The sequence below is a fragment of the Tursiops truncatus genome, chromosome 3 (genome assembly GCF_011762595.2).
Source record: "Tursiops truncatus isolate mTurTru1 chromosome 3, mTurTru1.mat.Y, whole genome shotgun sequence".
NCBI classification, from domain to species: domain Eukaryota; kingdom Metazoa; phylum Chordata; class Mammalia; order Artiodactyla; family Delphinidae; genus Tursiops; species Tursiops truncatus.
Genome location: NC_047036.1, coordinates 62,458,000 through 62,485,265, shown reverse-complemented (window position 1 = coordinate 62,485,265; position 27,266 = coordinate 62,458,000). Strand labels below are relative to the sequence as shown.

General features: G+C 41.6%; 1 protein-coding gene and 1 long non-coding RNA gene across 3 annotated transcripts in view; one reads left to right on the top strand and one right to left on the bottom strand.

Annotated features, from left to right (window-relative positions):
* The window catches only part of JMY (junction mediating and regulatory protein, p53 cofactor), a 74,204-nt gene extending 66,105 nt beyond the window's left edge, over nt 1-8,099 (bottom strand). The window contains exon 1 of one of the 2 annotated variants that reach the window (XM_019929781.3): nt 6,503-8,099. In XM_019929781.3, the coding sequence (XP_019785340.2) occupies nt 6,503-7,543 (1,041 nt within the window). In that variant the 5' untranslated portion in view covers nt 7,544-8,099. The remainder of the gene's footprint in view (nt 1-6,502) is intronic. The other variant, XM_019929782.3, reaches the window with a different exon arrangement.
* A 13,165-nt stretch (nt 8,100-21,264) lies between these two features.
* On the top strand, nt 21,265-24,570 carry LOC141278190 (uncharacterized). The gene is made up of 3 exons (XR_012330536.1): nt 21,265-21,322; nt 22,883-22,977; nt 23,231-24,570. It is a non-coding gene; the product is annotated as an uncharacterized lncRNA (long non-coding RNA).
* The last annotated feature ends 2,696 nt before the right edge of the window (nt 24,571-27,266 follow it).

Here is a 27,266-nt window from a genome sequence, read left to right as displayed (position 1 = left end):
AGACATTTCTTAAAAAGTACCCTACCTCAACTAATTGTTAGCAGCAGGATGACTTGGTAACCAATTTTAATTAAAATTTTTTTCCTGAAGAAAATGATCATTCTTGTTTATCACTGTATTCTCCCTGTGCCTATATTACTTCATTGCACTAATAACATTTGTTGAATAAACTAAGCCCCAAGCCATCACCCTCACTGTAACCTTAGAAGTTACAATAAAGCCCCAAATCATTAAATGAACTTCATTTATCCTTAAGACCACTCTCTATAAAATGTCTAGCTCACAAGGCCTATTTTTATTTCATAGCCTATTATACAAAACCTTCACTATAATCTGAAAAGTCTATTATATGCAATTATAACTATATAAAATTTAAAATTCAAGGACCAGCATAAGGGCAATTCCCCACACTTAAGAAAACAACTCAAAAATTTCTAGCTTTTTGCTGAATGAATCCTTCTCTGCTCCTATGCAGTTTTAGTAACTTAACTCTGTGTTAAGGCTACTTGGTATTAACAGTCCCCTACAAGAAGCTTGAAAAGCCAAATGAACTTCACCACCTCTATCAAAAAACAAACAGCACCAAGAACTATTGTTCAGTCTTCACTGCCTATGTCTCTTACTCATACAACTTAATTTTTCTCCTATGACAACTAAGTAAACTGGGTAGATTCAGAGGGAGCAGATCCTGGCCTATTAATGAGTAGTAAAAAGAGCCACAGGGAAATTTCCCATTACAAAACTATAAGCACACATACATCTAACCATCAATGGAAAGCCACCCTGTGCTTTCAAGTACCACTTCCAACAATATTCTACAATCAATAAAAGGCCAAATAAAGCAGCAATGGAGAACAGTGAGACTAAAGTTACATGTTAAGATTTTGGGAATGAAGATTGCTAATTCAACCACAACAACTGTTATGTCTGACAAACCAAACCTCCCACTCACCTTCTCCCTTCAACACACACACACACACACACACACAAGATAGTACTCACATTACGAAAGTATTTGTCCAAGTTGGTCTTGTTTTAGCAAGGAGGAAACATGTCTGTGAAATATCTGGTGGGCCAGGAATCATGTGATGTTAAATGGCAAGCAGAGAAACCACCACATAAATTATTTATCAGGAAAGCTGCCATCCTGCCACCAGCCTCCATGTTTCTGTTTTACAGAAACACTAACTGAGAAACATATATTCAACTTTTTTTCTACACCTACCTTTTTTTTTTTCAGTAATATGACAAATGGCCAAAAGTTTATTGGGACATAGGATTGAAGAAAGAGATAAATATCTAAGTCATTATTTTAACAGTTTCCAGCTGTTAAAACAACGTTGTTGTCTTTCATCACAACTGTTGTCTTTCATCACAACTTTCAAGAATCCCACAAAATTCATTTAGCTTCATTATTCCTTAACTGTTTTACAGTAAAAGAGCAGTTTGCACCATGTTTATGGAAATATCCAGGCAGAACAGCTCTGTCCTCTGCAACTAAGTACATTATGTCCTTCCTGAGACTGCTTCTACTATTTATACCTAATCATGGGTTGTGGCTCACTGGCCCAAAGACCAGCATCCTAGGACTCCTAAACGACTGTCATTTCTCTAATGTATACACAGATCTTCCTTGACTTACACTGGGGTTACTGCCCGATAAACCCATCATAAGTTTAAAGTGTTGTAAATCAGAACTGCATTTAATACACCTAACCCACTGAACATTATAGCTGAGGCTAGCCTACCTTAAATATGCTCAGAACACTCACATTAGCCTACACTTGGGTAAAAATCATCTAACAAAAGCTTATTTTATAATAAAGTGTTAAATATCTCATGTAATTGATTGAATACTGTACTGAAAGTGAAAACAGAAAGGTGTATGGGCACAGAACGGTTCTTTACCCTACTGACCCTGTGGCTGACTGGGAGCTGCAGCGTGCTGCCCAGTGTTACAAGAGTAAGGTACCCAGGAAAAGATCAAAATTTGAAATACGGTTCCTACTGCATGCGTATCACTTTCATATCATCTTAAAACTGAACCACCTTAAGTCGGGGACTGTCTGTAGTTGGGGCTTCAGCAGTGCTCTGGAGTTTTATAGCTAATCTTAGTTTTCCAGGAAAATTAGTAAAGTCATAATTGGGAAGAAGGGTGATAAGTAAACAATCTTCATAGAGCTCCTTGCTCCTTCTCTTAAACAACTCAAGTCAGGAGTTGTTTATAGTCATTTTAAAATACAAAGGAAAACAGTGATTGGGCACTCTTGTCTAACATAAACCCATCCTTGCACCCTAGGCAACCTACTTCTAAAACACAACGTGTGGACTATGCCCTACACTATGCCTATCATGATTAATTTGAAGTAAAACGAACAAGTTACCTTAATTTAAAAGTTCATTATTTCCCTGACTAGATTTTAAATTACTGATGCCACCGTCCCATTCTCAGGTGCGGAGACTGACATCCTTTCTAATGTCATCAGGGAAACAAGGCATGTGTAGAAAAGGCCTATGTCTGGATTAGGACAAATCAAGTTTGAATCTCTGAGTTTAGTCACTGCTCAGTAGTTTAAAATTGGCCAAATCTCAACTTCTGCTTCAGTAAAATATGTATAAAACGCCACTTGTCTCAGAAGATAGAGTGGAGGATGAAAGGGGATAAGTAATGTGAAGCGCCCCAATACCTAAGTAGTGCCAATATTTACACTGCCTTGAAGCAACACTTTCTGGAAGCCTCCTTTATAAGTGCCAAACACATTTTAGGTACTTTTTCATGTCTTAAGTCTTCGGAAATGCTTTAAGCATTTTCCCCATTTCTCTGTTTTAAAGAGGTTAAATAACTAAACAGGTCACAGAAGTGATGAGTACTAATTCAAGCCCAGGTTTTCCTGACTCCAAACAGAGTACGCTCTGTCTACTGTGTGCCTTACATGGCTGCTTTTGAAAACACATGCTTCTCTCAGTGGTTTCAACTGGAAAAGTTAGAATTGAGCAGTTTTGTAAACATCATAAATTCCAAAGTGAACAATGATTTTTAGATTTTAATCAAGCCTACCGTCATGGTTAAGGTTTACTATCTAAAGGACCACAATCATTTCAATAGTGGTCCTTATACTGAAACCATTATTTACAAAATCCACGTCATCAAAGGCAAACCATGGTATGGCTTGTGATATGATACTCAGCTTTAACCAACAACCAAGGCTACTGCTGAAACCATTCCAAGAGGCCTTGGTGGCACTCGATTCATTCAGGGATTTAGTGCTTGCTATATAAATAGCACTACTTACAGTAAATCCTTGTAAAAGTCCAAGACAAGCCTACCATGTAATAAATTTCACATTTCATTTGCACTCAAGATTAAAGCCCTAAGCAGTACACAATCTACAATTCTTATGTCATATAAAAATAATTTCATTAATATTGTATAAATTGTACCACCTCACAAACTAGTCAACTGACCAAATTTGTAAACCATTAATAAAAACTTCTGGCAGAAAACTTAAGGTTTAATTCTTCAATACTCCACAAGACAGATATAGGACTACTTCTTATAACCCCATATTAAATCATAAATATATTCCAAAAATTAAATTCCAATAGAGGTTATGTCCTAAGCTTACAAAGCAGATAATTTATAATTGTGGTTTTAAGGCTCTTTTTGAAGAACACCTTTAAGCCTTTCCCTCCAAAACTGTGACTATGCCTATGCATATACAGACACCTACGCATTCTACTTAAGGTACTCCATTAAAGTCCATCTATAGCTCCCCTCAATTTATAGGAAATTCACCAACCCCAGATAACAACTCCTTATTTAGGAAGTTATGTACAGTATTTACAGTTTTAAGAGATTTTTCTCCTTGTTTTTAAACAGTATGGTCCTTGAGGAATTTACATTTATCAGCTCAAAATTTTTATTTACTCACAACTTTACATTAAAATGACACTTCTAAATCTTTTAAATTCCTGCAACACTAAAAAACAACAACAACAACAAAAACTGGTGTCCTTTGTCCACTATTATTAAGAGTGCTCACAAGATGTGTGGCCCTGAACTAGGGGTGGCAAAGAAGAGAATTCCATGATACTGTCAAGGCTGGTGACCTTGAGAAGTTTACAGTCTCGTTGTACAGTCTGTTCTATTAAAAAGAAAAACCCTCCTTCCACAATTTACTGACTATTTTGCACAAATAGGTGTGGTCTCTAAACTGAAACCTTTAAATGGATAGGAAAAGGAAGACTGTAGAAAAAAGAACCGGAAAACAGATTCAGAGAAATTAAAGGAAAAACATGACCAAAGGATCAAATTTTCCAGCAACACATACCTAAGAATATGTTTGATTTACCACATATACCTAGTTTTTAAAAACCTATAACCAATTCCACAAGAATTGTGGAACTGGGAATTAAAAAAAAAAAAAGATTTAGACATAATTACTAACACAATAGAATTGATAAAATGACACAACTTATACAACGATTTTACCAAAAAAAATGGTACTGCGAACTATTAAGACAGCAAAAAATTTAAGCAGATGGGGAAGAAAACAATATATGGCAGTTATGCCATACACTCCCACTGTCACACCCATGGCAGACATCACTAATTAATCATGCAATCCTTTCCCCCTACTGAGCTTAATTTCTTCCAAAATAACCTTCCAGTAGAAATCAGGGTGGGCATTATAACTGAACCTATTTGTTGTCCTTGATAGCTATTTTTTAAATACTGTTCAACTAAGCGAAGAATCAAAAATTTATGTATTAATGTTCAATGAACAGACTTCATTTAGAGTTTTTACCAAAACAAAATACTCTTTAAAAGTTTAAATTTTCTCTGTTGAAGAGAATAAAACATTATGGTCAATATAACCTTAATTAGGAAAAATACTCTTTTTCAAAAAAGTACATGAGTTCTAGAAAACTGTAATAAACTATATTTTTCAGCAGCCTTCATTTTTGACCCAGTTTGAATGAAATAACCAGAAATAATTATTTTTTCTGAGTATCAGTAAAGTTAAAAGCAGACATACTTACATCATTCAGGGTTTAAAACATAGAAAGTTTTAAAAAAAAGGATAATATATACCTGTAAAATGAATAAGCGAAAGAAGCACTAACTTTGTTCTTGCAGTTTAAAAGAAATACCGGTCACTATGAAAACTCTAAAGACAATGTGACCATTTTAAGATTTGTCACTTCCTTCCAGAAAGGATTTAAGGTAGAACACAGACTCCAGAAATGAGATGATAAAAAGGGAAATAAAAACAGATTCCTGGAACTACAGGATCATACTATGACGGGTGATGTTTAGCATAAAGTAAACTAACAGAAGTCAAAACCTGGATTCACTCTAAGTTTTAAGAGAGCACCGTGGGATAAGCAATAAAGTATTATTTCCTAAATCCTTAAGTCTAGCAAAGACTTCATAATATTCTATGAAGAAACCAGAAGGCTCCAGCTTCCTAGCACTAATAGGATTCAAGTAGTACAGAAACATAGGCAAGGCTGACAGATGACAACACAATGTCAGCAATATAAACACGATAAAAGGGGGCATTTCCCCACCCCAACTCCAACCTCAATTGATACTAATACTAAAAATAATAAATTGCTTTGAGAACGAGAGTACTTCTTTAGTAGTTTTTTCAGCAGAAGCTGATAAGTACACATGACCTCAAATTATACGTATCTTTTCCTCATCGTAGAGCTCCCTGTGTATAACCATTCAGACCTTTTCCCATTGTTTCCTGTTATTTTAAAGATTCGTTTGAAAAAGTGTTTGCACTACTTTTACTTCTCAAGTCCAAAAGCATAATAAACATTCCTGCCCAAGGCCTTTTTTCTCCCTAAAACAAGAGTGAAACATGAGCTCTCTTTAAAGACTTGCTATATTCCTAGAGTGTGTATAAAACCTTTCAAAGTCCATTTGCATCCAATTGTCAGTAGGGGCTTTTTCATTTGGACAGGCCACTCATCTGGAGGAAAATGATTTGTAAATTTGCCTAAGTTGCCAAATCACACATGGAGACAAAAAACTGACCGTTTTTGCTCCATAAGACAAACCATTTTGAATAAATGAACATGACGCCAGGAAAGTAAGGTTAATAATCTGGGCAATTATTGCTGGAAACAACTTCAGGGACAAAGAAACACTCATTTAGCTTATACTTATGGGACAGCTTTCTGCTAAATGGCTTTAATCTTATTACCAGTACTTAGTAGCAAACGGAGCACTTTATAGAAGCTATGTGATAAGTGGGAGGCAGAACTCTAAAGACTTATCAAAGTTCCTTCACAGAGCAAACTAAGGAAAGCCACGGTTTTCCCCACTATTGAAAGGAATAAAGGGGGAGATAGGTCAGGAGCCATTCCTTTTCCGTTGTCTAGCTAGAAACACAAGCGCCCCAAATGCGCACAACCTAGACCGAGGCTCCAGCCTCCGGCAGTGAGGAGGAACCAAAAGCAATGAGTGGAGCCCAGACTACGTTCTTACCTCCTGGATGCGCTTCCTGGCCCGCTGAAGCACTTCTTCGTAGCCCTTCTGCCGCAGCTCGCTAAGGCTTTCGTAATACTCCTCCGGGTCATCGGTCTCGGTGAAGAGTACCTGGGAGAGGATCTTCCAGCCACAGGTGTCCAGGCCGTGACCCAGGTAAACCTGTAGCTGGTAACACAGCGTGTCTATCTCCTGCTCGGTCATCTCCGGGGCGCCCCCGAACAGCACCGTCCACATGCCCGAGGGCTCCTCGGGGAACACAGGCAGGCACGGCTCCAGCTGCGAGTTCACGGAGCACAGCTGCTGGTGCACCGCGCGCAGATCCTGGAAGGAGAAGAGCCCGGCCCAGCTGCACTCCTCGGCCGGGGACTCCAGCTCGGCGGCGGGCTGCGGCTGCTCAGCGTCCGAGAGCGCCAGCGCCGCCGGGTCCGCCTCGTCCTCCCTCACCATTTCCAGCACCTCGATCTCCTCGGTGACCGTCCCGCAGGCGCTCACTACCCGCACCGACGACACCGGCGCCTCCTTGGGCGCCGGCGGGGCTGCCGCAGCCGCAGCCCCCGCCACATCTCTGCCTCCAGATGTCCTCCGGACCGGGCTGGAGTTGGCCCGCACTAGGCTCCGGAGAGGGCTCTCCGCCCCTTTGACGGCCGAACTCCGCAGCAGTGGGTCCCCCCGAAGGCTGCACGCGCTCCGCGGAGAGCCTCCCTCCGCCCAGGCCGGGCGCCTCCGGGACCCGGGGCTCCTGCCCAGAGTCGCGGAGGCAGTGGCCTCGGGGCGACCCTTGCCCGCCGGGCTGCCCGGCCCCCGGGTCCCGTCGGACGCGGGTGCACCAGGCTCAGCGCCCCCTCGCGCCCCTGCCTGCTCCCGGGTGCCGCTTCTCTGCCTCTGGGCCGTCCGGTTGTGGCAGGTTATGGCAAACTTGCCCTCAATCTCGTTCCAGGCTACGATGAAGACGAACTTGTGCTTCTCGCGCTCGTCGAACACATGGGGCCGCACGGCCACCCAGTCCGACTCGAGCGTCTCCTCGAGCGCAAACGACATGGTGGCTCCGGCGCCAGGCCGCGGGGAAGGCGCCGCCGGCCCTGCCCGCCCGAGGACTCACCGGCTGACTGCACCGCGCCCCCAGCTCACCCTCGCCGGGAGCCTTCAGCCATCTTAGCGCGCCGGCCGGCTCTCCCCGCTCGCTCGCCAGTCTCTTCGCACTCGCACCCACCGTGCTCCTTTGTGGTGCGGCTCGCGGGAAAGACAATACGCGTCGCAGGAGCAGGTAGTTCACATGGTCACGTGCGGCCGGATCTGTTTACAAGCCCTGCGCTGCGGCAGCGCCTGGCGCCCGCCCGGGCCGCCCCCCGAGCGAGGCCGCGGTGCTGCGTCTGCGGCGCTCCGGAGGTGAGGCGCGGGTTGCCTAGCGCCGCGCAGGCGGGTAGGTGGTCGGGACCGGCGGCTTGTGAGCCTCCGCCGCTCGCCCGGGCCGATCTCCCCGCCCCACTGGAGCCGGCGTGACGGAGGGACGCGTCTCCTAAACTCTGCGCCTCAGTATCGCCACAATGTTGCCATTCGGCTGCTGACGTCGCGGCTCCACGAGGGACGTAAACACGGGCACGTGCCGCACGCTGGTGACGCGGCGGCGGAGGCGCGCACACCCCGCTCGCGCGCGTCGGCCCCGCCTCTCTGCGTCTCCCGCCCCCGCCCGCTCGCGGCCGCGCGCCTGAGTCTTCTCTTCCTCCGACTGAGCCTCCTACTCCGGCGCTCTGGAGCTGGTGATCCGCATGCAGAGAGAGAGGCAGGTGTACCCTGCGGGACAGGTGGCCTCCGAACCCAGGAAAAGAGGAACGAATGTGGAGGAGCTGAGAATTTTTGAACTCCAGTCATTCAAAGGGACTCTCAGGTGTAAATTTTCCTCCATTCACCCAGAGGGGTAACTCCTATATTCAGAAAGTAGTCCGTAACGTTATGTGAACTATGTGCTAAACTTTATTGGGATCCCCTAGACTATTGGGTTCTCTCCTAGCACCCTTGCGATACAGTTTAAGATATGAAAGGAAGGTGTCTGAAGACAACCCAGTAGAACTCCAAAATAAAATAAAATTAAATGAAAATTCAGTCATGTCCCAATAGTATGAATGTTTACATCTCAGTTCATCAGTGTTTTATTGCTTCAGGATTCATCATTGTGTGCTGTTCTGTGAACCTCGTTGTGAGATCACTGACTTGAGCCTTTTGAAATAGTATTCAATTATAAGTTACCAGAAAGCACATACCAAAAAAAAAATCATGTAGATCTGAAGAATTCTGTTCATACTGAACTATGATGAAACACATTCTTAAAATTGCCTAGTGGATCTTATAATCTAGTTTATATTATTGGCATTCTTTTTTTCCTGCTAGTACCCAATTCATATTGCAGATATTCTGCATTCACAGTAAAGTACAATGGGAATTGCTACTTTTATCCATATTTCTAAAATATATGCAAGACCATTTGGATTAACCTGGCATTGTTAGCCATACTTACTTCAGTATTGTCCTGACATCTGAATAAACAGCCAAAAGCTTTATTTCTGTCACTCAGCTGGACATTTTAGACCTGTAGATCTGCTCTGACCAAAAAAAAAAAAACAACAAAATGGGGGCACTTTGGGTAGGGCAGGATGAGCAAAAAGGGAAAAGGACTGGTTTTTAAACCTTTTTACAGTTCTTTATGTGAACTATAAATTTTCAAAGCTTGCAACTGAACTTGTGGCAACTCTCAAATGCAAATCAGAAATAACACCTTTTGAAAGGCAGGAAGAAAGAGAGAAAAGCCATTGCAAATCTTTATCACCAACTAAGCAAACAATAGCACATCATAGAAAAATTTCCTCTTTTCTGTGGAAAAGTTACTACTAACAGTTTTTCTGTTAAAAAGTGATGAGATAATTATAGCTCTCTTCTTATAATACATTATAGATAAGTATAAATGCTAAGAATGAATGCCAAAAGAACATGTTTATGGGAAGTATTTTTATTTACATGTATATTAAAATTGCAATATTTATCCACAACATTATGTCTTATCACAATAGTGCTAGAGAAAAATTGTTTGTGGTCACACAGGTGTTAAGTATTTTCGCCCAGTACTCTGGCAACTGTGTTTTGTCAAAAAAGTTGTTTCAATGTTTCTGGTCTCCTCTATTCTCCTCTATCTTAGTAACTGTTATCCTAGAAATAAAAAAAAAAAAAAAACTGAAATTCCCATGGCAGGTGACTGTAGTACTTTACAATTCTTTATTTAGGGCTATATCTTATTGTCAAGCAAGATCTCTGAGTGTATAAATACTCCCTGGGAATAAGTAAAGCTACAGAAATCTACATTTTGACCTTGTTCCATAACCCCAGGAGCCTGGGTTGTGATTCTCCCACTGGGACTTGCTAAAAACTTCACACCATATCTTTTACTACTACTGCCATCTCGAATACCATAGGGTGTGCTGGGATTTTTGTTCTAAGCGGCAGGGTTGCTTGTTCTGCAGTGAGGACCTACTGCAGAGCCATTCTCTCCTTAGAGCCATACTCAAAGCTGGCACCTTCCACATTGCCTGATACATGAGCTGGAGCAGTTTTCCTAGGTGTGGAATGTGTTGCATCCAAAGCCCAGGGAGGCTTAACAGTCATTGTGCTTCCTTCATTCTGGTAGTGGCTGCATCATGCACCAATCTGTCCTTTACTTTGAAGGGAATGTCCTGACACACACCTGACCGTAGGATGTGCAGAAACTTTACAGAGTTGGCAAGTGCCTGAATTTTTGTAGAGTTTGTCTCCCTCCCTCTGGAGTGCATATGTCTCCAGCATGCCAGCACCCTCTTACTCATCCTGCCAGATCAACATGATGTCATCAGTGTAATGTATCAATATGATATTCTGTGATATGTCCAGGTGGTCCAGATGTCTTCAGGCTAAATTATGGCAGATGGTGGGAGAGTTAACATGGCCCTGGAGCAAAGTGTTTCTGATCTTCTTTCCTGATTGGGATAGAAAAGTACACATTTGCCAAATCAATGGCTGCATATTGAGTACCAGAGACCATATTATCTGCCGTAGCAAAGAAACTACATCTGGCTGGGCAGCTGTGATCAGGACTATTTCTTGGTTGAGCAAGTCTTTAGAATCCATCTGGATTCTGCAAAGACCAGACCAGCATATTAAACAGAGCTATTCTAGGGACAACCATGCCTACATCTTTAAGAGTGGCATTAATCTCTGCTATCCCTCTCCAGGGTTATAGTGCTTTTGATTCACTCTCTTGGCGGAAGGTAGGCAGTTTCAGATGCTTCCACTTGAACTTCCCTGCTATGATAGCTCTCATCAACAGACTTAATGTATGGGTTCCTCCAACTGCCACATATGTCAATCCCAATATATATTTGGGGACCAGGGAAATGAGTACCAGGTGACTTCACAGACCTGGTGGACCCAGACTTTGGTCAAGACTCCACTTATTACCTGGTCCACAGAGCCCATGATGAAGTCTCTGGTTGTCAACTTAGACCCTGTCCTCAGTAGTCCTTGAAATGTCTGAGAATTTCCCTTTCCCCAGTGAACAGTCACTCAAGTACACAGCCTAGATCCCTTTGGGGAAGCACTGGGGAAATCATCATGTATTGCAGAGTTCTTTGCAGTGGAACTCAGTCATCTCTTCAGTCAATGGTACCAGGTCTGAAAACTGAAAACTGGGCAAGAGACTACTTTGAGTACTTCCCTCAACCTCCCGCTCGTCCATTCTGGCTCCATTTTGACTACGTATATTAAGCAGTGTCTCTTGCTGCTCGGCTATTTTGCCCCTCGGGACGCTGTGGTTTATTAACCACCCCATAACTGTGGACATTGTGACCCTCTGACTTCTGATGGTGAAATGCTATCGATGGCCTCTAGTGCTCCAGGGCCTTCTCATCCCCATTGCTATCAATGAGCCAAATTCTGTGACCACTTCTCCTGCCTTTAACCCTGGCCTACAAAGGAGAGCCACAATGAACTTCATGGGGACGCTGGGGCCCCTCTCACCAACACATTTCTATCAAACACCCTTGGTGAATGGCATATTCTTCGGACCTTCCTGGGAAACATATTTGTTCTGGCCTCACGTAACATACCCATTCCAGCATTCCCACTTCCCTGAGTCTTTTATTCCCTTCCTCTTTTGTATACCATGGCAATTCAAGCATTTCAATTCAGGCTCTGGGAGGCTCATTGCTTTTTCCAGGTTTCTAGGAGTCACCCTCATGGCAAGTTTTCAACATCCACTAGGGTCTTAGCTTGGATGTTAAATTCTCTTGTCCTGAGAGAGTGACCTTCAAGTCTATAAACAATGGTAGTTACCCACAGCTTTTGCATTATCAGTCTTAGGATGAGAGCCCAATCTCATAACAACCCTCCACTTCCATTATCCTTATATATTATTGTTACCCTTACATTTCAAACGCCTAAATCTTCGCACCAGCCACTGGTACATGTCCACAGGTATGTTGTCCCAACTCACCCCCAGTGAAAATTTTAGAAAGAGGACTCTCACCTTTTGCCAGGCTTTCTCAGTGGCAAAAAGAAAGAAAAGCAACTGAGGGGAGCTGAGAAGGTGAACAAAATTTACATCTGATACAAATCTGCTTTCAATGTTTGACAGTACCTAAGAGTAGCATGCTTCATTAAGGACTTCAAAATTTCTTCTGAGCTTAAAAAACTTTCTTAGGTATTATTACAAAAGCAACCCATGTTCATTGTAGTCAAATTTAAAACTGCAGATAGACCAAAACAAGAAACTTTAAATACTACCTTGAGATACCACTTTTAAAACCTTGGTATGGATATTTTTGTACTTTTTTTCTATACTTATTTACAAAAGCAAGATCCCACTACAAATACTACTTTGTAAACTACCTTTTTCATGTAATAATGTCTCCTGAAGTTTTTAATAAGTACACATCTTTGATACTGTTTTTAAAAGAATTCCATTGTGCAAGAAGCTCCTCACTCAGTCCTGAACAGATTTTTCCTCCAATTGCAGCCTGAAGTCTCATATTCATCTTCCTGCCCCTATGGAGTTGCACCACCAAATGTGTCAGAGGAGAGAGACACCCTTATTCTGCAATTGTTTAACATACTCTACAATGTCTAATATCCTTTAAGACATCCATCCATTTATCTGTAATTTCAAAAATCTGGACATAAGATGAGCATATACTTATGCTTAGTATTTAATGGTAATTTAAATGTAAGTACAATAAAAAGTGAAAACCAGAAAAAAAAAGAATTCCATTGTGTATATTTACATAATAATGTATGTTATCAATCCCTTCAGAACCAGATTTAAGTTGTCATCACTCACATCCTTGAGCTAAATCCTAATCCTATATCTTTATATCCTAAATCTTTGAGCACCTACTGAATTGTTTCTCTTTTGTTCTCAATGTCCCATCTAGGGAATCCTTTGAAACCCATACCCTTAACCACAGTATTAAGATCCTCCAATAAGCAGACAGAATGATGGGATTAGATGTGTAAGAGAATTTGGAGGGAAACACCTCTAAGGGAAAAATGGGGAGGGAGCCAGAGCAAAGGGGAGAACTGGTGGTGGTGAAGGAATGGGGAAGAAAGGAAGTTTCAATAGAAAGCATCTTGGAGTGCAGTGCAGTTTAGAGTGTTTTCTGTAAGTCAGTGGGGAATCCTCAAGCCAAAGCTACCTGTCAGAGGAGTTTCGTGTCTCACAGCAACAGGCCTGCCATTCTCCCCATCTCCTCAGTCAGTGGCTGGGAGCAGCCTGGAGGAAATGTGGTGGATTCATAATGCAGCAACCCGGGCTGTCAGGATTACGCTTGGAGATCTGAGATGAACGTTCTCATGGCTGCCACAAACACCATCTGTACTTTACAAAAACTTGGTACTATTCATTCATTGATTCATGACACATCGAGTGCACAAATAGAGTACAATGTGGTGCTCACATTCTAGTAATTGGCTTCAGTTTGAGTGGATCATCACAAATAATTTTTTAGAAATTAGAAACAGAAATAGATTTCCAGATTCTCTTGAGGAAGATCTTCAAGGTATGGCTTCATTATCTTGTTTGAAATGATTTTTCAAGATCTAAGGTAAATTCAAAGCTAAATACTAAATGGGGTTTGAGTTCTTCCTCGTTGCGTAGACCCAGTACTGTATTCATATCACTTGATGCAGATAACCTGGGTGAGTTTTACATAATAAATTAAAGTCTAGAACCTGAAACAATAACTGCTATTTCCAAAAAATGTTTGAGAGAGAGAACAACATACCTATCCCAAATACATACTTACTTTCCTATCCTTATATCCCTTCTTTTATATATATATGGTTTGTATTAGTTTTCTATGGCTGCTTCAACACATTACCACCAACTTAATGACTTAAAACAACTCAAGTTTATTATCTTAAGGTTCTAGAGGTCAGAAGTCTGCAGTGAGTCTCACTGGGCTAAAGTCAAGTTGTCTGTGGGGCTGCGTTTCTTCTAGAGGCTGCAGGGCAGAGTCCATTTCCTAACCCTTTCCAGCTTCTAGGGGCTGCCCACCTTCACAGGTGTCTAGCCTCTCCCTCCATCTTGTAAGCCAGCAATAGTGGGCCACATTCTTCCCACAGCACATGACATTTCTTCTCAGAGACAGATCCTGCTTCTCTCGTCACATCTCCTTTGACTCTTGACTTCTACTTCCCTCTTTCATTTTTAAGGACCCTTGTGATTATATTAGACCACAAGGATAATCCAGGATAATTTTTATGTCTGCTGATTAGCAACCTTAATTCCATCTGCAGCCTTAATTCCCCTTGGCCAGATAAACTCACATAGTCACAGTTTTGAAGATTATCATGTGGCTATCTTTGGGGGGCGGGGCATTATTCTGCCCACCGTATGTCTTATAGCTAAGGCCTCTGAAACAATATCTGTTGGAAACAGTTCCAGTGTTTATTAATCTTTTGGATGTTCATGGGAATGAAACTGAAGATTTATCATTCTTAGGATATTTTTCCTAGCTTTCGGTAGCTATACATTATCATAGTAAGGAAGTTGTCTTCTATTGCTATGATCTCCTTATATATTACTCTGTAATAAACCACACCCAAACTTAACGATTTAAAACAATTTATTATTATCGCTCATGTTACTGCAGGTTGATTGGTCTTAGCTGGATGGTTCTCTCTTGAGGCTTGAGCAGGCTGGCTGTCCAATATGGCTGCTTCCCTCACGTGTCTGGGCTTCTGTTCTCCTCCATGGGGACTCTCTCCCACAGAGTAGCTTGTGGCGTGCATTGAGGTAATCGTATTTTTCTTCTTTAATCTGTTAACGTTGGCAGTGTTTAACATGCAGGTTGTTTACTAGGACACGCCCTTGGGATCAAGACCTGCCGAAGGAAAGAGGAGGAAGCAGGAGTAAGGAGAAGGAGGTCTCAAGCTGTGGTGGGGGCCTGATGCCCCTGAGTCCATGGAGATCATTGTAGCTGAGGTGCCCCCACAGTGGGCCAGGTGTTTATGCGTTCACCCAGTTGTTGGGTGTGGGTTGTCCCTGGAAGGGTATATAACCCTGGATGAAGCTGAAGTGATTCCCTAAAGGTGAAGACTGAATGAAGACTGTACACTGGCAACTCTCTCAGCAGGTGAGGCAACGAGCCATTCCTTGGAAGAGGATCTGGGCTGTGCCTCTCCATGTCTCTTCCACAAGGTTCCTAGTAGTATTTATAAAAGTAAAAAACCAGAAAACAAAACAAAAAAACCCTGGAAACAACCTAAATCTTCATTATACAATAATCAATAAAGATATGTAGGGCTTCCCTGGTGGCGCAGTGATTGAGAGTCCGCCTGCCGATGCAGGGGACACGGGTTCGTGCCCCGGTCAGGGAAGATCCCACATGCCGCGGAGGGGCTGGGCCCGTGAGCCATGGCCGCTGAGCCTGTGCGTCTGGAGCCTGTGCTCCGCAACGGGAGAGGCCACAACAGTGAGAGGCCCGCGTACCGCAAAAAAAAAAAAAAAAAAAAAAAAAAAGATATGTAGAATAGCTACATGATGAAAAAACATACAGCAATGACAATAAATAACTAACACCACATCTGTCAAGAGCTAGAGTCACCGTCTGTCAGCATGGTTAAAGCTCAGAAACGTGATGTTACGTGAAAAAAGCATGTGCAGAAAAAAGCATGCCTGTCATTTCTATAAAATTTAAAACATTCAAAACCCAGCTATATTTTGTTTATGGATCATGAATATATAGGAAAAGTAATAAAATATTCATCAGGATCATAACCATTAAATTCGTCATAGTGTCTAGGAAGGGAGGGTGGGAACTAGCATCAGGGAAAGGGGCTCAGACGCTACAATTGTATCTGGAAGTTTGGTTTCTTTAAAAAAGATCTGAACTAACATGACATTATAGCACAATGCTATTATATGACGAAATGTTGTCTTTGAGTACATGAAAGTTTATTATATTTATTTTTTCTGTGTTAAAACAACTTCATTATAAAATTAATAATTTAAAAAACTACCATGTAGTCATTAAAGAAAAATTAATTACCCTTACACACATTAACATAGATATATTGCAAAAGCAATGCTAAATGAAGAAAAGAATTTGCAGCTGGGTATATACATGATGATGCCGTTTCAATTTTTTTTAATTTTTAAATTTTTTTTGTTTTTTTCTTTTTTTAGTTGTTTTTTTTTCTTTTTTATATATTTTTGCCATTTCAATTTATTTTTTATTTCTTTAAATATTTTTTTTGATGTGGACCATTTTTAAAGTCTTTATTGAATTTGTTACAATATTGCTTCTGTTTTATGTTTTGGTTTTTTGGCCATGAGGCATGTGGGATCTCAGCTCCCCGACCAGGGATGGAACCTGTACCCCCTGCATTGGAAGGCAAAGTTTTAACCACTGGACCACCAGGGAAGTCCCCCATTTCAATTTTTAAATAAGCAAAATGACATTCTATATTATTTATAGATCTATACTTATGTGGTAAAAGTATTTTAAAATGCAAGGGCAGGACACACACCAATAATATCCAAATAGTTTTACCTTTGAGAAGACAAGGAGATGAATAGGACTGGGGAAGGATACAAAGAAGATTTCCAGATATTCACGTGGGCTCAATCTCAGTGTTGACTACATGGCTATTTATTGTATGACTCTGTGCTTCTTGGTATGGTTGAAATAGTTCATATTTTTTTAAAAACTTAAACATTCCATTTTGATTGGTCTTTCCCTCTGGTTATAATGAAAATAACCACATCAGTATATGCCATCACTTGTTTGGCATTGAAAAGGAAAGGAAAAGAGTGTCTTCTATAAATCTCCAATTGCCATTTTTTTCTGGTACATCCTTTGCTGCACCCATTTTTTTAAAACACTGACTTAGTGTCCCTGATTAAAAACAAGTGCCCCAGTACTTATGTGTCCAGTTATTTTGGGGGGTGTTAAAACTCCATTGCTGCAGTGGGACAAAATCATTGGTGTACTCAGGCACTGGAAGTTAAGAGAAGAAGCAAGGTCGGCAAGTCTTAGGTTATGCCTCTCCCTCATTAAAAAATCCAGATTTTAAACAATTTTATGGAGAAAGGGTATTAAGTTATAACTATTTGCACCCTCCACGTTATTTTCTGATCCCTACAAAGGGATTTTGGTGTTGTCTTTTTATTTAACATCAGTTAACATGTCTGTGTATCACTTGGCCCACACACTAGTCAGTGTTCCATAGTTTCCATCTTGATAATGCACTGCGGTTTACTTAGCCTTACCACTATTGTTGAAGTTTTGAGATTTTTCCAACTTTCCAGTATTATAAATAGCATTTCTATGACCATCTTTGTGCAAGCTACTTCTTTTCTTTCTGGTCATTTCCTTGAGGTATAATCCTAAAGTGGAATTAGGCCAAAAGGTATGAATAGTTTTGTGATTCTAAGTTCATATTCCAGTATTATATCAATTTATCTTAGATCTAAAAATGTTGGGTTTACACATTTGAACATACTTTAAAAAATTTAGTAGGTGCAGAATGATTGTTAAAAGGTGCTTAATGAAAAGTTCTCTCAGCTGATTTTTTAATCTTTTTTGTGTGTGTGCATGTGTGTGTCTAATTATTAAAAGTAATACTCTCACTGTGGAAAAATAAAATCAAGTAAGTGAAAGTACCCTCTAAACCCGCACTCTTAAAAGATTCCATGTTCTGATTTGACTTAACACTCTTTCACATGATTCTATATGCACGCAATATTTCATTCTTGAGACTTCAGGCAACATTTGGAAGTTCTTTAGAAACCCATCCAATCAAGACATCCTGTGTGCTTGAGCCTTTTCTCTTTGCAATTCTTTCAATTATTCCCTTTCTCTTCAAATCTACAGCTCTACTCTCTTCACCAGCTATTTTTCCTGAAACTTCCAACATAATCCAATCTCCCAAAAATCTTTATTTGCCATGTTGGATCTTTCAACTACAAGTTTATTTTTATTCTTCACAATCTATTCCAAACCTCAGCACCATCTCAGAACAATATCCTTGACCCCACCCCGAATTATTGAAATCAGGATCTTAAAGCATGTGGGACCCAGGAATCTTCACTTTCAAAAGTTCCCCAGGAGCTTCCCTGGTGCCGCAGTGGTTAAGAATCTGCCTGCTAATGCAGGGGACACGGGCTTGAGCCCTGGTCCGGGAATATCCCACGGAGATGCCACAGAGCAACTAAACCTGTGCGCCACAACTACTGAGCCTGCGCTCTAGAGCCCGCGAGCCACAACTACTTAAGCCTGCGTGCCTAGAGCCCGTGCTCTGCAACGAGAAGCCACCACAATGAGAAGCCCGCGCACAGCAATGAAGAGTAGCCCCTACTCGCCCCAACTAGAGAAAGCCCACGCACAGCAACGAAGACCCAATGCAGCCAAAGAAAAAAAAAAAGTTCCCCAGGTGATTTTAAAATACAGGCAGGGCGAAAACCACCGTGTTTCTCTAATTTCTGGAATGATTTCTCCATACCTGCATGTTTTTACTTTTTCACTAATTGTTTTCTCCTTAATTCCCTATAAACTGGACTCTGAGTCTTCTGCTTTACTGAAACCATTAACTTTAAAAAAAAAAAAATCGAATGCAATACCATTCAGTCCTGACAGTAGGTGATAAGTCCAGAAGTTGCCTTTTCTGCCCCGGTATACTTTTCGTATTTGTTTATTTCAAAGTTTCATGTTTGTTAATGTATGTTATCTACTGCTGCACTGCAAACTACCCCAAAACCTAGTGGCTTAAAACAATAAAACCATTCCTTTGCTCCGATTCTGCAGTGTGGGCAGGCCTGGGTGGAGACTGCTGGTATCTGCTCCAAGTGGTGTTGGCTGGGAAGGTGTAACTGGGGCTTGAGGATCTATGATGCTTGACTCTCATGTCTGGTGCCTCAGCTGCCTCATTTTTTCTCCAATGTGGAGGTTGAAATTTTTTACATAGTGACTTGGGGCCCTCAAGAGAGCAAAAGCTGAGGTTGTCAGATTTCTTAAGGCCCAGGCCTTTGGCCAGCAGGGTGCACTTTTGCCACATTCTATTCGTGAGAGCAAGTCACAGGCCAGCCAGATTCAAGGAGAGGGAATAGACTCCACTCTGGATGGCGAGGAACGGCATGTGTGAACAGGGATGGGAGGTTTCAAGCAGGGGAAAATATGCATGTGGTAGACAAAGAATATCAGTTGGAATCACTGAGTGATTGAATGAAAGAACAAACGAACAAGTGAATGAATAGAGTAATAAAAAACGTAGGACAGAAAATATTTTAAAATATACAGACAGTACATAGACAACAAAATACCCTTTTATATAGATGGAATGTATTTAATGGTAGAGACTGACTGCATTCAATTTTGCACCAAAAGGGAAGCTGAGGGAAGCAGTAGATATATTCTACATCAAGACAGATTGTGTCAGGTCAGGCCAGATGGCGTGAGATGAGAGATGCTTCAGCTAGACCAGGAGGAAGTCTCCATGCAGGTGCCTAAGGCAGGCAGGACAGAGGTCAGATCCAGAGAGATCAGTTCTGGGTGCGGAGTGAGAGCAGGAGTGAGAAGTAAGAGAGGTTCTGCAGCAAGACCAGATCAGCAATGTCAGACTCCACGACCAGAAACTCAGGACAGGAAAATGGGAGACAAAAAAGGGACCAGGCGAACAGGAGACAAGATACCAGGCATTAGCATCAAGTGTCACTGTTGACACTGGGCACACTGCTCAGCTGCCTGATCGGTGGGTCCTAGAGTCTAGGTTCACAGGGGCTGACCCGGCACTGGGTTGGTCAGGATCTGTTCTTATTTTCTTACTGGATCATCTGTTCTATCTAAATCTGTAGAAAGAAGCAGCTTGTAGATGATATTAGTCACTTTTGCCAGAATTACCCAAAATGTAGTGTGGTAGCCAGCCTCCAAGACAGCTCCCATCGATCCTCGCTTCCTGGTATTCACACCCTAGCCTAGTCCCCTCTGACATTCTCTGAGGACTGGTCTGTGGGGCCCATAGAATATGGCAAAAGTAATGATATGTCTCTTCCAAAATGAAGTTATTAAAGACTGAGGGTTCCATCCTGGGCTGTCTCTATCTCTGGTCACCCACTGTGAGGGACGTATGTGGTCAGGTTGTGAGCAGCCCTATGGAGAGGCCCACATGGCAGGGAAATGAAGGCTCTGGCCAACAACCACGTTAGTGAACTTGAAAGTCAGATTCTCCAACCTCGTTGAGCCTTGAGATGACTGTAGCCTCTGCTAACGGTTTAACTACACCCTCATGAGAGACCCCGAGGCAATGACATGCAGCTAGGTCCCTCCAGAATTTCTGACCCTCAGAAACCGTGTGAGATAATAAACGTGTGTAGTTTCAAGTTGCTAAATTTGGGTAATCTCTTATGCAGCAATAGATACCTAATACATGTGGTCTGTATCAGAATTTTCTGGAGAGTTTATTGAACATGCAACTCTCAGGTCACATCTGAATGAAGAAAAACTATCTGTGGTAGGGGCCAGCCATCTCTATTTTTAACAAGCTTCTAAGGTAATTCTATGTACTTTTTTTTTTTTTTTTTTTTTTGGTACATGGGCCTCTCACTGTTGTGGCCTCTCCCATTGCAGAGCTCCGGACGCGCAGGCTCAGCGGGCATGGCTCACAGGCCCAGCCGCTCCATGACATGTGGGATCTTCCCGGACCGGGGCACGAACCCGTGTCCCCTGCATCGGCAGGCAGACTCTCAACCACTGCGCCACCAGGGAAGCCCTCTATGTACTCTTAAACTTGAGAAACATTACCTTATGCATTTAATCCCTTAGTGTTACTTCTTCCAAATGAATTTACATTTTAATCCTAATTTCTAAGAAGACCTTACGCAATGAGTATTACCCAGGGCTTAAACACTAAACCCAGAGATTCTTGATATTTTTGAGTTCAAGACACTATTTCAAATATTACAAGTTTTCGTGATATGTTTGAAACCATTAAAAGACTAAATGAATGCTAAGCAAGCCAGCGATGATTACAGTCAATCCCTGCTACAGTATAGCCTTGTCCATAAAAGTGTCCGTACTAAATATGCTTTCCCCTGGTTACCCTTCAGCCTTGAGGATGAATTTATTGCTCTGTATGTGCTCACTCGTAAGTTCAAGAGGCCAAGTTTTTCCACATTCCAGCAGGAGTATGTCAAGCTTTGTGCTAAATATGTATTAGGCCTCACCCTTATTTTTGCACTCTCTTCTACGTCCTATCATATATCCAACTGAGCACAATGTCTCACTGGTAAAAGATTCAAACTGGGTGAGTACCATATTGATGATACTCAGCAATAGAGATGGTTGTTATGTTAGTTAGGGTTCTGATATGAAAAAGGTTGCATATTCAAATTGGGATCATTCAAGAAGAGTTTAGGAAGGGAGGATGAACAAAGGTGTAAGACAGGTGTAGGGAAACACAAGACGTAGACACTAGTAGCAGAGCCATCCCTAATGGCAAGAGGTGGGATCGGGTCCTAGAACTGGAGACGGAGAGAGGGCTGTGTGAAGAGGACCACTTGACAGGAGTTGAGATCTTTGGTGGAAGGAGGCACCCAGCCTCTAGTGACCCCCACATGGGGGGAGCAGGAGATTAATACCCAAGCCATGCTTTCTTCCCTACCTTTATCTCTTGCCAGTGCTCTGCATTGGTCAAACCCAACAGGAAGCCAGAGGGTAGGAGAGTTCATGGTGGCAGTTCATAGAGGTCAGCCTCCTAGAGAAGGGGGGCCAGTGGTCTGAGGTTACAGGAAGGGGAGAGATAGAGAAGATGTTTACATCACAGTCATCCATCCGTCTTTGCATAAAGCCATCCTGAGAAGTTTTTAGACCTAAGATGAACTACTTCAGGCTCAATGAGACATAACTTATTTCACAATGTGAAATTTGATGAATACTCGTTTGTTTCTAAAACTTCATGACCACAAACATGGCAGTCATATCCTCTTTAAGTCTTCATATTTCTCAGCTGATTCTTAACATTTTTATTCTATCTTAATATGTGAAACTACCTTCTTGGTGATTTTAACTAGAAGTTGTAGAGGAAAATGGGCTGTCAGAAGTTGTATCTGTGATTAGGTGGCAAAGTTGGGGGAAGATGAAAGTGTCCTGACATACAGTAGAATGTTGGAGAAGGTTCAGAGGTAGAAGGGGACACCTGGCCTGCGGTGAGCCGAAGGAAAGAATGGACCAGGAGGAGAGAGAAAGTTAAATACAATAGTTCGAGGCACGCTTCTGAATGTTTTTGACCATAAGAAACAAATGGTTAGATTAACTCCACCAACTCTTCCTAGTTGATAGGCATGGTCTGTAAATGGTCCTCTTCTCCCCAGTTTGGGAGGTAAGCAGGGGCTTTATGGGTAAAAGTTCAGTACCCAGTAATTCTTCACTTTATGGGCTTTGAACCTCTGAAATGTGGTATAGGTGGAGAGGAGGTACCTCTGTGATACCAGATCACAAAACCCAGGATTAGGAAGGGATCTTCTATCACTATGAATCTAATTTACAACATCCTTACTATGTGACTTCTCAGTCATCAAAGGTGGCCAGCAATAAGGAGCTCAATATTTTATCAAGCAACTTTTCCACTCTGCCTACTCAATCACAAAACAAACACTTTTTCCTAGGGACAGAGATATGCTTTCTTACAACTTCTGCCTGCCATCTAGACAGGCTTAGAATAGTCTATTTCCTCTGCTATACGAAAAACTCGCCAACACTATCCTTCCTCTTTTTTCCAGCCTCCTTTTATCCTGCTGAAATAATTAAAAATAAACAGATATACATTTTTTTTTTTTTTTTTTTTTTTTTTTGCCACACCATGCAGCTTGCAGGATCTTAGTTCCCCAACCAGGGATCGAACCTGGGGCCCCGGCAGTGAGAGCACTGAGTCCTAACCACTGGCTGTCAGGGAATTCCCAGGTAAGCATAATATTTTATTGCCCACTATGAACCGGACACTGACCTAGAGGTTTTTGTTTGTTTGTTTTGGCCATACCGCAGATCATGTGGGATCTTAGTTCCCTGACCAGGGATCGAGCCCATGCCCCTGTTGTGGAAGTTCAGAGTCTTAACTACTGGACTACCAGGGAATTCCCTGGCCTAGAGGTTTTGTGCACTGTATTGCTAATCTTTATAAAAACATGAGGTCAGTATTTTCATGCTCATTTTACAGGTGAGAAAGCCATACAAATTTATGTGGCTGAGTCGGGAGTAGAAAGCAAGATGTGTGAGTCCTACACTTCCCTGGTGGCACAGTGGTTAAGAATTCCCCTGCCAATGCAGGGCACACGGGTTTGAGACCTGGTCCAGGAAGATCCCACGTGCTGCGGAGCAACTAAGCTTGTGCACCACAACTACTGAGCCTGCATGCCACAACTACTGAAGCCCGCGCACCTAGAGCCCATGATCCACAGCAAGAGAAGCCATTGCAATGAGAAGCCTGCGCACTGCAGCAAAGAGTAGCCCCCACTCGCCACAGCTAGAGAAAGCCCTCGAGCAGCAATGAAGACCCAATGCGGCCAAAAATAAATAAATAAATTTATTTTTTAAAAAAATGTTGAATCAAGTTTTTGTGGCATGATGCCAGAAAATTCTCTCTCCCTTTGTTTTAACTCTGAAAAAAGTTGCAAAATTTTATCACTTAGCTTTCTACTGATTGACACTCAATTTGTTGAGGTTTCATATAGCCCTGTCTTTGTGGTTAGATTTAACGTAAACACGGAACCAAGACTCCCTAATAATATACAGCTCTCAACTTCCTGAAAACTATGCTCCTTTATTTATATGTTATTTTTTTTCTTACTCATTCCTTGCCTTGTATTTAAATCCTAAAATGTTGGTCAAAAAACCCCACTTTGAGACATTTTAAAAATTAATAGCACAGGGCTTCCCTGGTGACGCAGTGGTTGAGAATCCGCTTGCCAATGCAGGGGACACGGGTTCAAGCCCTGGTCTGGGAAGATCCCACATGCCGCAGAGCAACTAAGCCCGTGTGCCACAACTACTGAGCCTGCGTGCCACAACTACTGAAGCCTGCGTGCCTAGAGCCCGTGCTCTGCAACAAGAGAAGCCACCACAACGAGAAGCCCATGCACCGCAACGAAGAGTAGCCCCCACTCACCACAACTAGAGAAAGCCCACCTGCAGCAAAGAAGACCCAACGCAGCCAAAAATAAAATAAATTAAAAACAAAACAAAACAAAAAACCGACCATGCACTGGCAATTCTAAACAATGTCAGTGATAAAATACTTCTCCCTAAAATAATTTTTTTGTTTAGTTGTAAAAAATTGCTTTATAGTGTTGAATAGTACATGTAAACTTCAAATTAGCACCTTCTATTGCTTATATTTAAATAAACATTGTATTCTAATGGCAGTTAGAGAATTGTTAGTTACACAGTTGGCCCTGAACTACAAACATTCATTTTGTAAATTCCTAAAGGTTTTGAATTATTGAGCTATGTTGGGTGGGTTGTGGATGAGGGAGACACAGCTCGTGTCTGAGATCCCAGTGGTACTAATATTTCTGCATCTAGACAGTAGATGAACAATGATGGCATAATGACTGTAAAGATAAAGAGAACTTGAATTACTATAATTCCGTCATTCTATGTGTCTGCTTGGAGTTGTTATTTGGGTTTAAAACTTAAAACAGTGAAACAGTTTGAACTGGGAGGTGAAATATTTTTGTCCGGTAATTTTACATTTTCTAATACCTAAACAACTTTTAGTTTTGTGGACAGAATTCAGATATGGGTTAGGCCTAATTTCATAAAGACTTGATCTCATAAAGGGATTGGGACAGACACTAAAACTCATGACTTGGAGTAGGTTGGAACTTCTGAGCAGAAAGCTAACAAGTTTTAGTTCATACATGAAACTGTTTTATTTTAGTTGGAAGGCTTCTTATTTAATTGCAGTTAATCTCTAATTGTAAGTAGATAAAGTAGGGGGTTCCTGGAGAAAGAAAACCAGGCACGGCTTTCTTGACATAAGAGAAACCATTTTTAGCCTAAGTCATTGTGTTATCTAAGCCCGGTCACAATGCTTGCCCTTGAACAGGTCTCAGTAATTAATGATCTTAAGGGGATAAAAGAATGCAGAAACAAGGCAAGAGAAGTAACAACAGCAAAGACAATATTATTAATTGTAAAGACTCCCAGTTCTGTTTAAAAGGTAAAGATTAGCTTGAAGCGCTCAATCACCAGGTCAGCTGGAACCTAAGGGATGATGATGTTTGACCTTTTCTCTGACCCTGGGACCTTCAATCCACTAAAGCTTGGACTCTATAGACCGCCCAAGGCCCTTCATGAATATGTGTATAGCCTTAGCTTAAAATTTACCCAGTTTTGCTATTCTGGGAGACGCTGCTTTGGGAAAGATCCCCAGTGTTCTCCTTCTCTTTACCTGCTATGTCCTTCCTTCCTTCTCTCAATCTTTGGCTTGGTTGAGTCTTTTAGCTCCAGACCCACCAAGAGACTAATCCAGTTTTTGGGTAATGTAATGTTATCATTCATTACTGTGAAAGACCAATATGTTGGTATAATTTTTTCCCTTAAACTTAATGTAATTAAATAGGATTAATTTGTTACATTTTTGGGTATATAATCTTTGTTTTGTTATTTCTTTATTTTACTGACATGTTTTGTACATACAAAGTTCAATAAATTAAAAATACACTGTTGCTTTTTCTGGACATTATGATCAATTTGATTTCATGATGATTACTGAAAACTTTTTGTTGTATAGAGAGTTAGGAGTTTAAAAATGATCAGCTCCAGATATCAAATAAAATAGGTATGCCAGTGATCATGCCTAAGAAGTTACCAATGATCCCCTATCCTGATCAAAATCCAACCAACATTTTAGGCTCTAGATTTTCCAGAACTTGGTCAGATCCAGGAGGAAGGAGAAGGATAATTGATATTCCTACTTATTCCCCCTAGAAAATAAGGTAGAGCAAGAGAGAAGAAACAAAATTATTAAAGGTTACTGATATTATAACAACAAAACAACCACCAAAATGATGAAGTATGTAGAGAGCTTTTGCTAATTGGTCTAGCAGAAAATAAATCACAACAGTTCTGCAGAATTTTACAACCTTCTTGCACCTAGAAATAAAGGACAGCCCCAGTTAGAATGGGGATACTCTGGAGGGCTTGATAACTTGGGAGGGAGGGAGGGGCTCTTGGCTGCAGCCCCAGTACCAGCCTGGGGTGATCACAGACTCTGCTAGCAGCATGATGACAATTCTAAGAGGTAAGAGTGTTTTCTTTCTGCTACTGACTCAAAATCCCTCAGGTTAGAGAAAAGTAAAAAAGTGCTTCTGTTCCTTCTTCTCAAATTGTAGGCAGTAACTGGAAAATCTATGACAACTTTGTCTAACCTTTCTCCCACCTTATCTTTTTTCTTCCCCACATGGGGAGTGCAACAGAGAGGATAAAAGTGTGTAATTTTGGGGGGGGGGGTTAATCTCTACTTAGTTGGATAAATTACATACCCTCTCTTCATTTGAAAAATGGGGATAATTATAGTAATAATAGTTAATGTGGTATAGTGAACACTCGCTCTGCCCCAGACGCATCTACGTGTGTATTACTTTGTTTAACCCTCACAACAACCCTATGAGGTCAGAACTGTTATTAACCCCCTTTGACAAAGATGAAGCTGAAGTAACTTGTCTAAGTTTGTGGTATTGGCACCCTCTTAACCGTACTACTATACTTAACAAGTAGAGATGTGGAGAGGATTAAATAAGAGAATGCATGTAAAACTCTTAGATTAGCGCTGACAGTGTTGAATGTTACCTTGAGCCCTGTGATTCTGGAAAATAGTTATGGTTAAAGAACCCGCCCGCCCCGACCCTTTGTGTTCTGGAAAATGGTTTACTGCAAAGAGCCATCCTTCCCCATATGACTTACCTAAGACTCATGGGTGCTCCCTTGTTTACCCCTGATAAAGGCCAGGCAGGGACCCTCCCAATTCCTATTCTTTGCCTCGTAAATGATGAGCTGAACTGTTTTGTCCCCACTGATGAATCGGAACAAAATATTTGTTAAACAAACTTTGGTTAGGATTCTCTCCTTCCCTCAAGCCCCTGTACTTTGACTCGTCCTCAGTTTAAGGTGGCATGCAGCCCCTCCTTAACAGCTTCTCCTGAAGTAGGTTGACCTCGGGGTAAAACATTCTCTGAACTACTATCAGATCG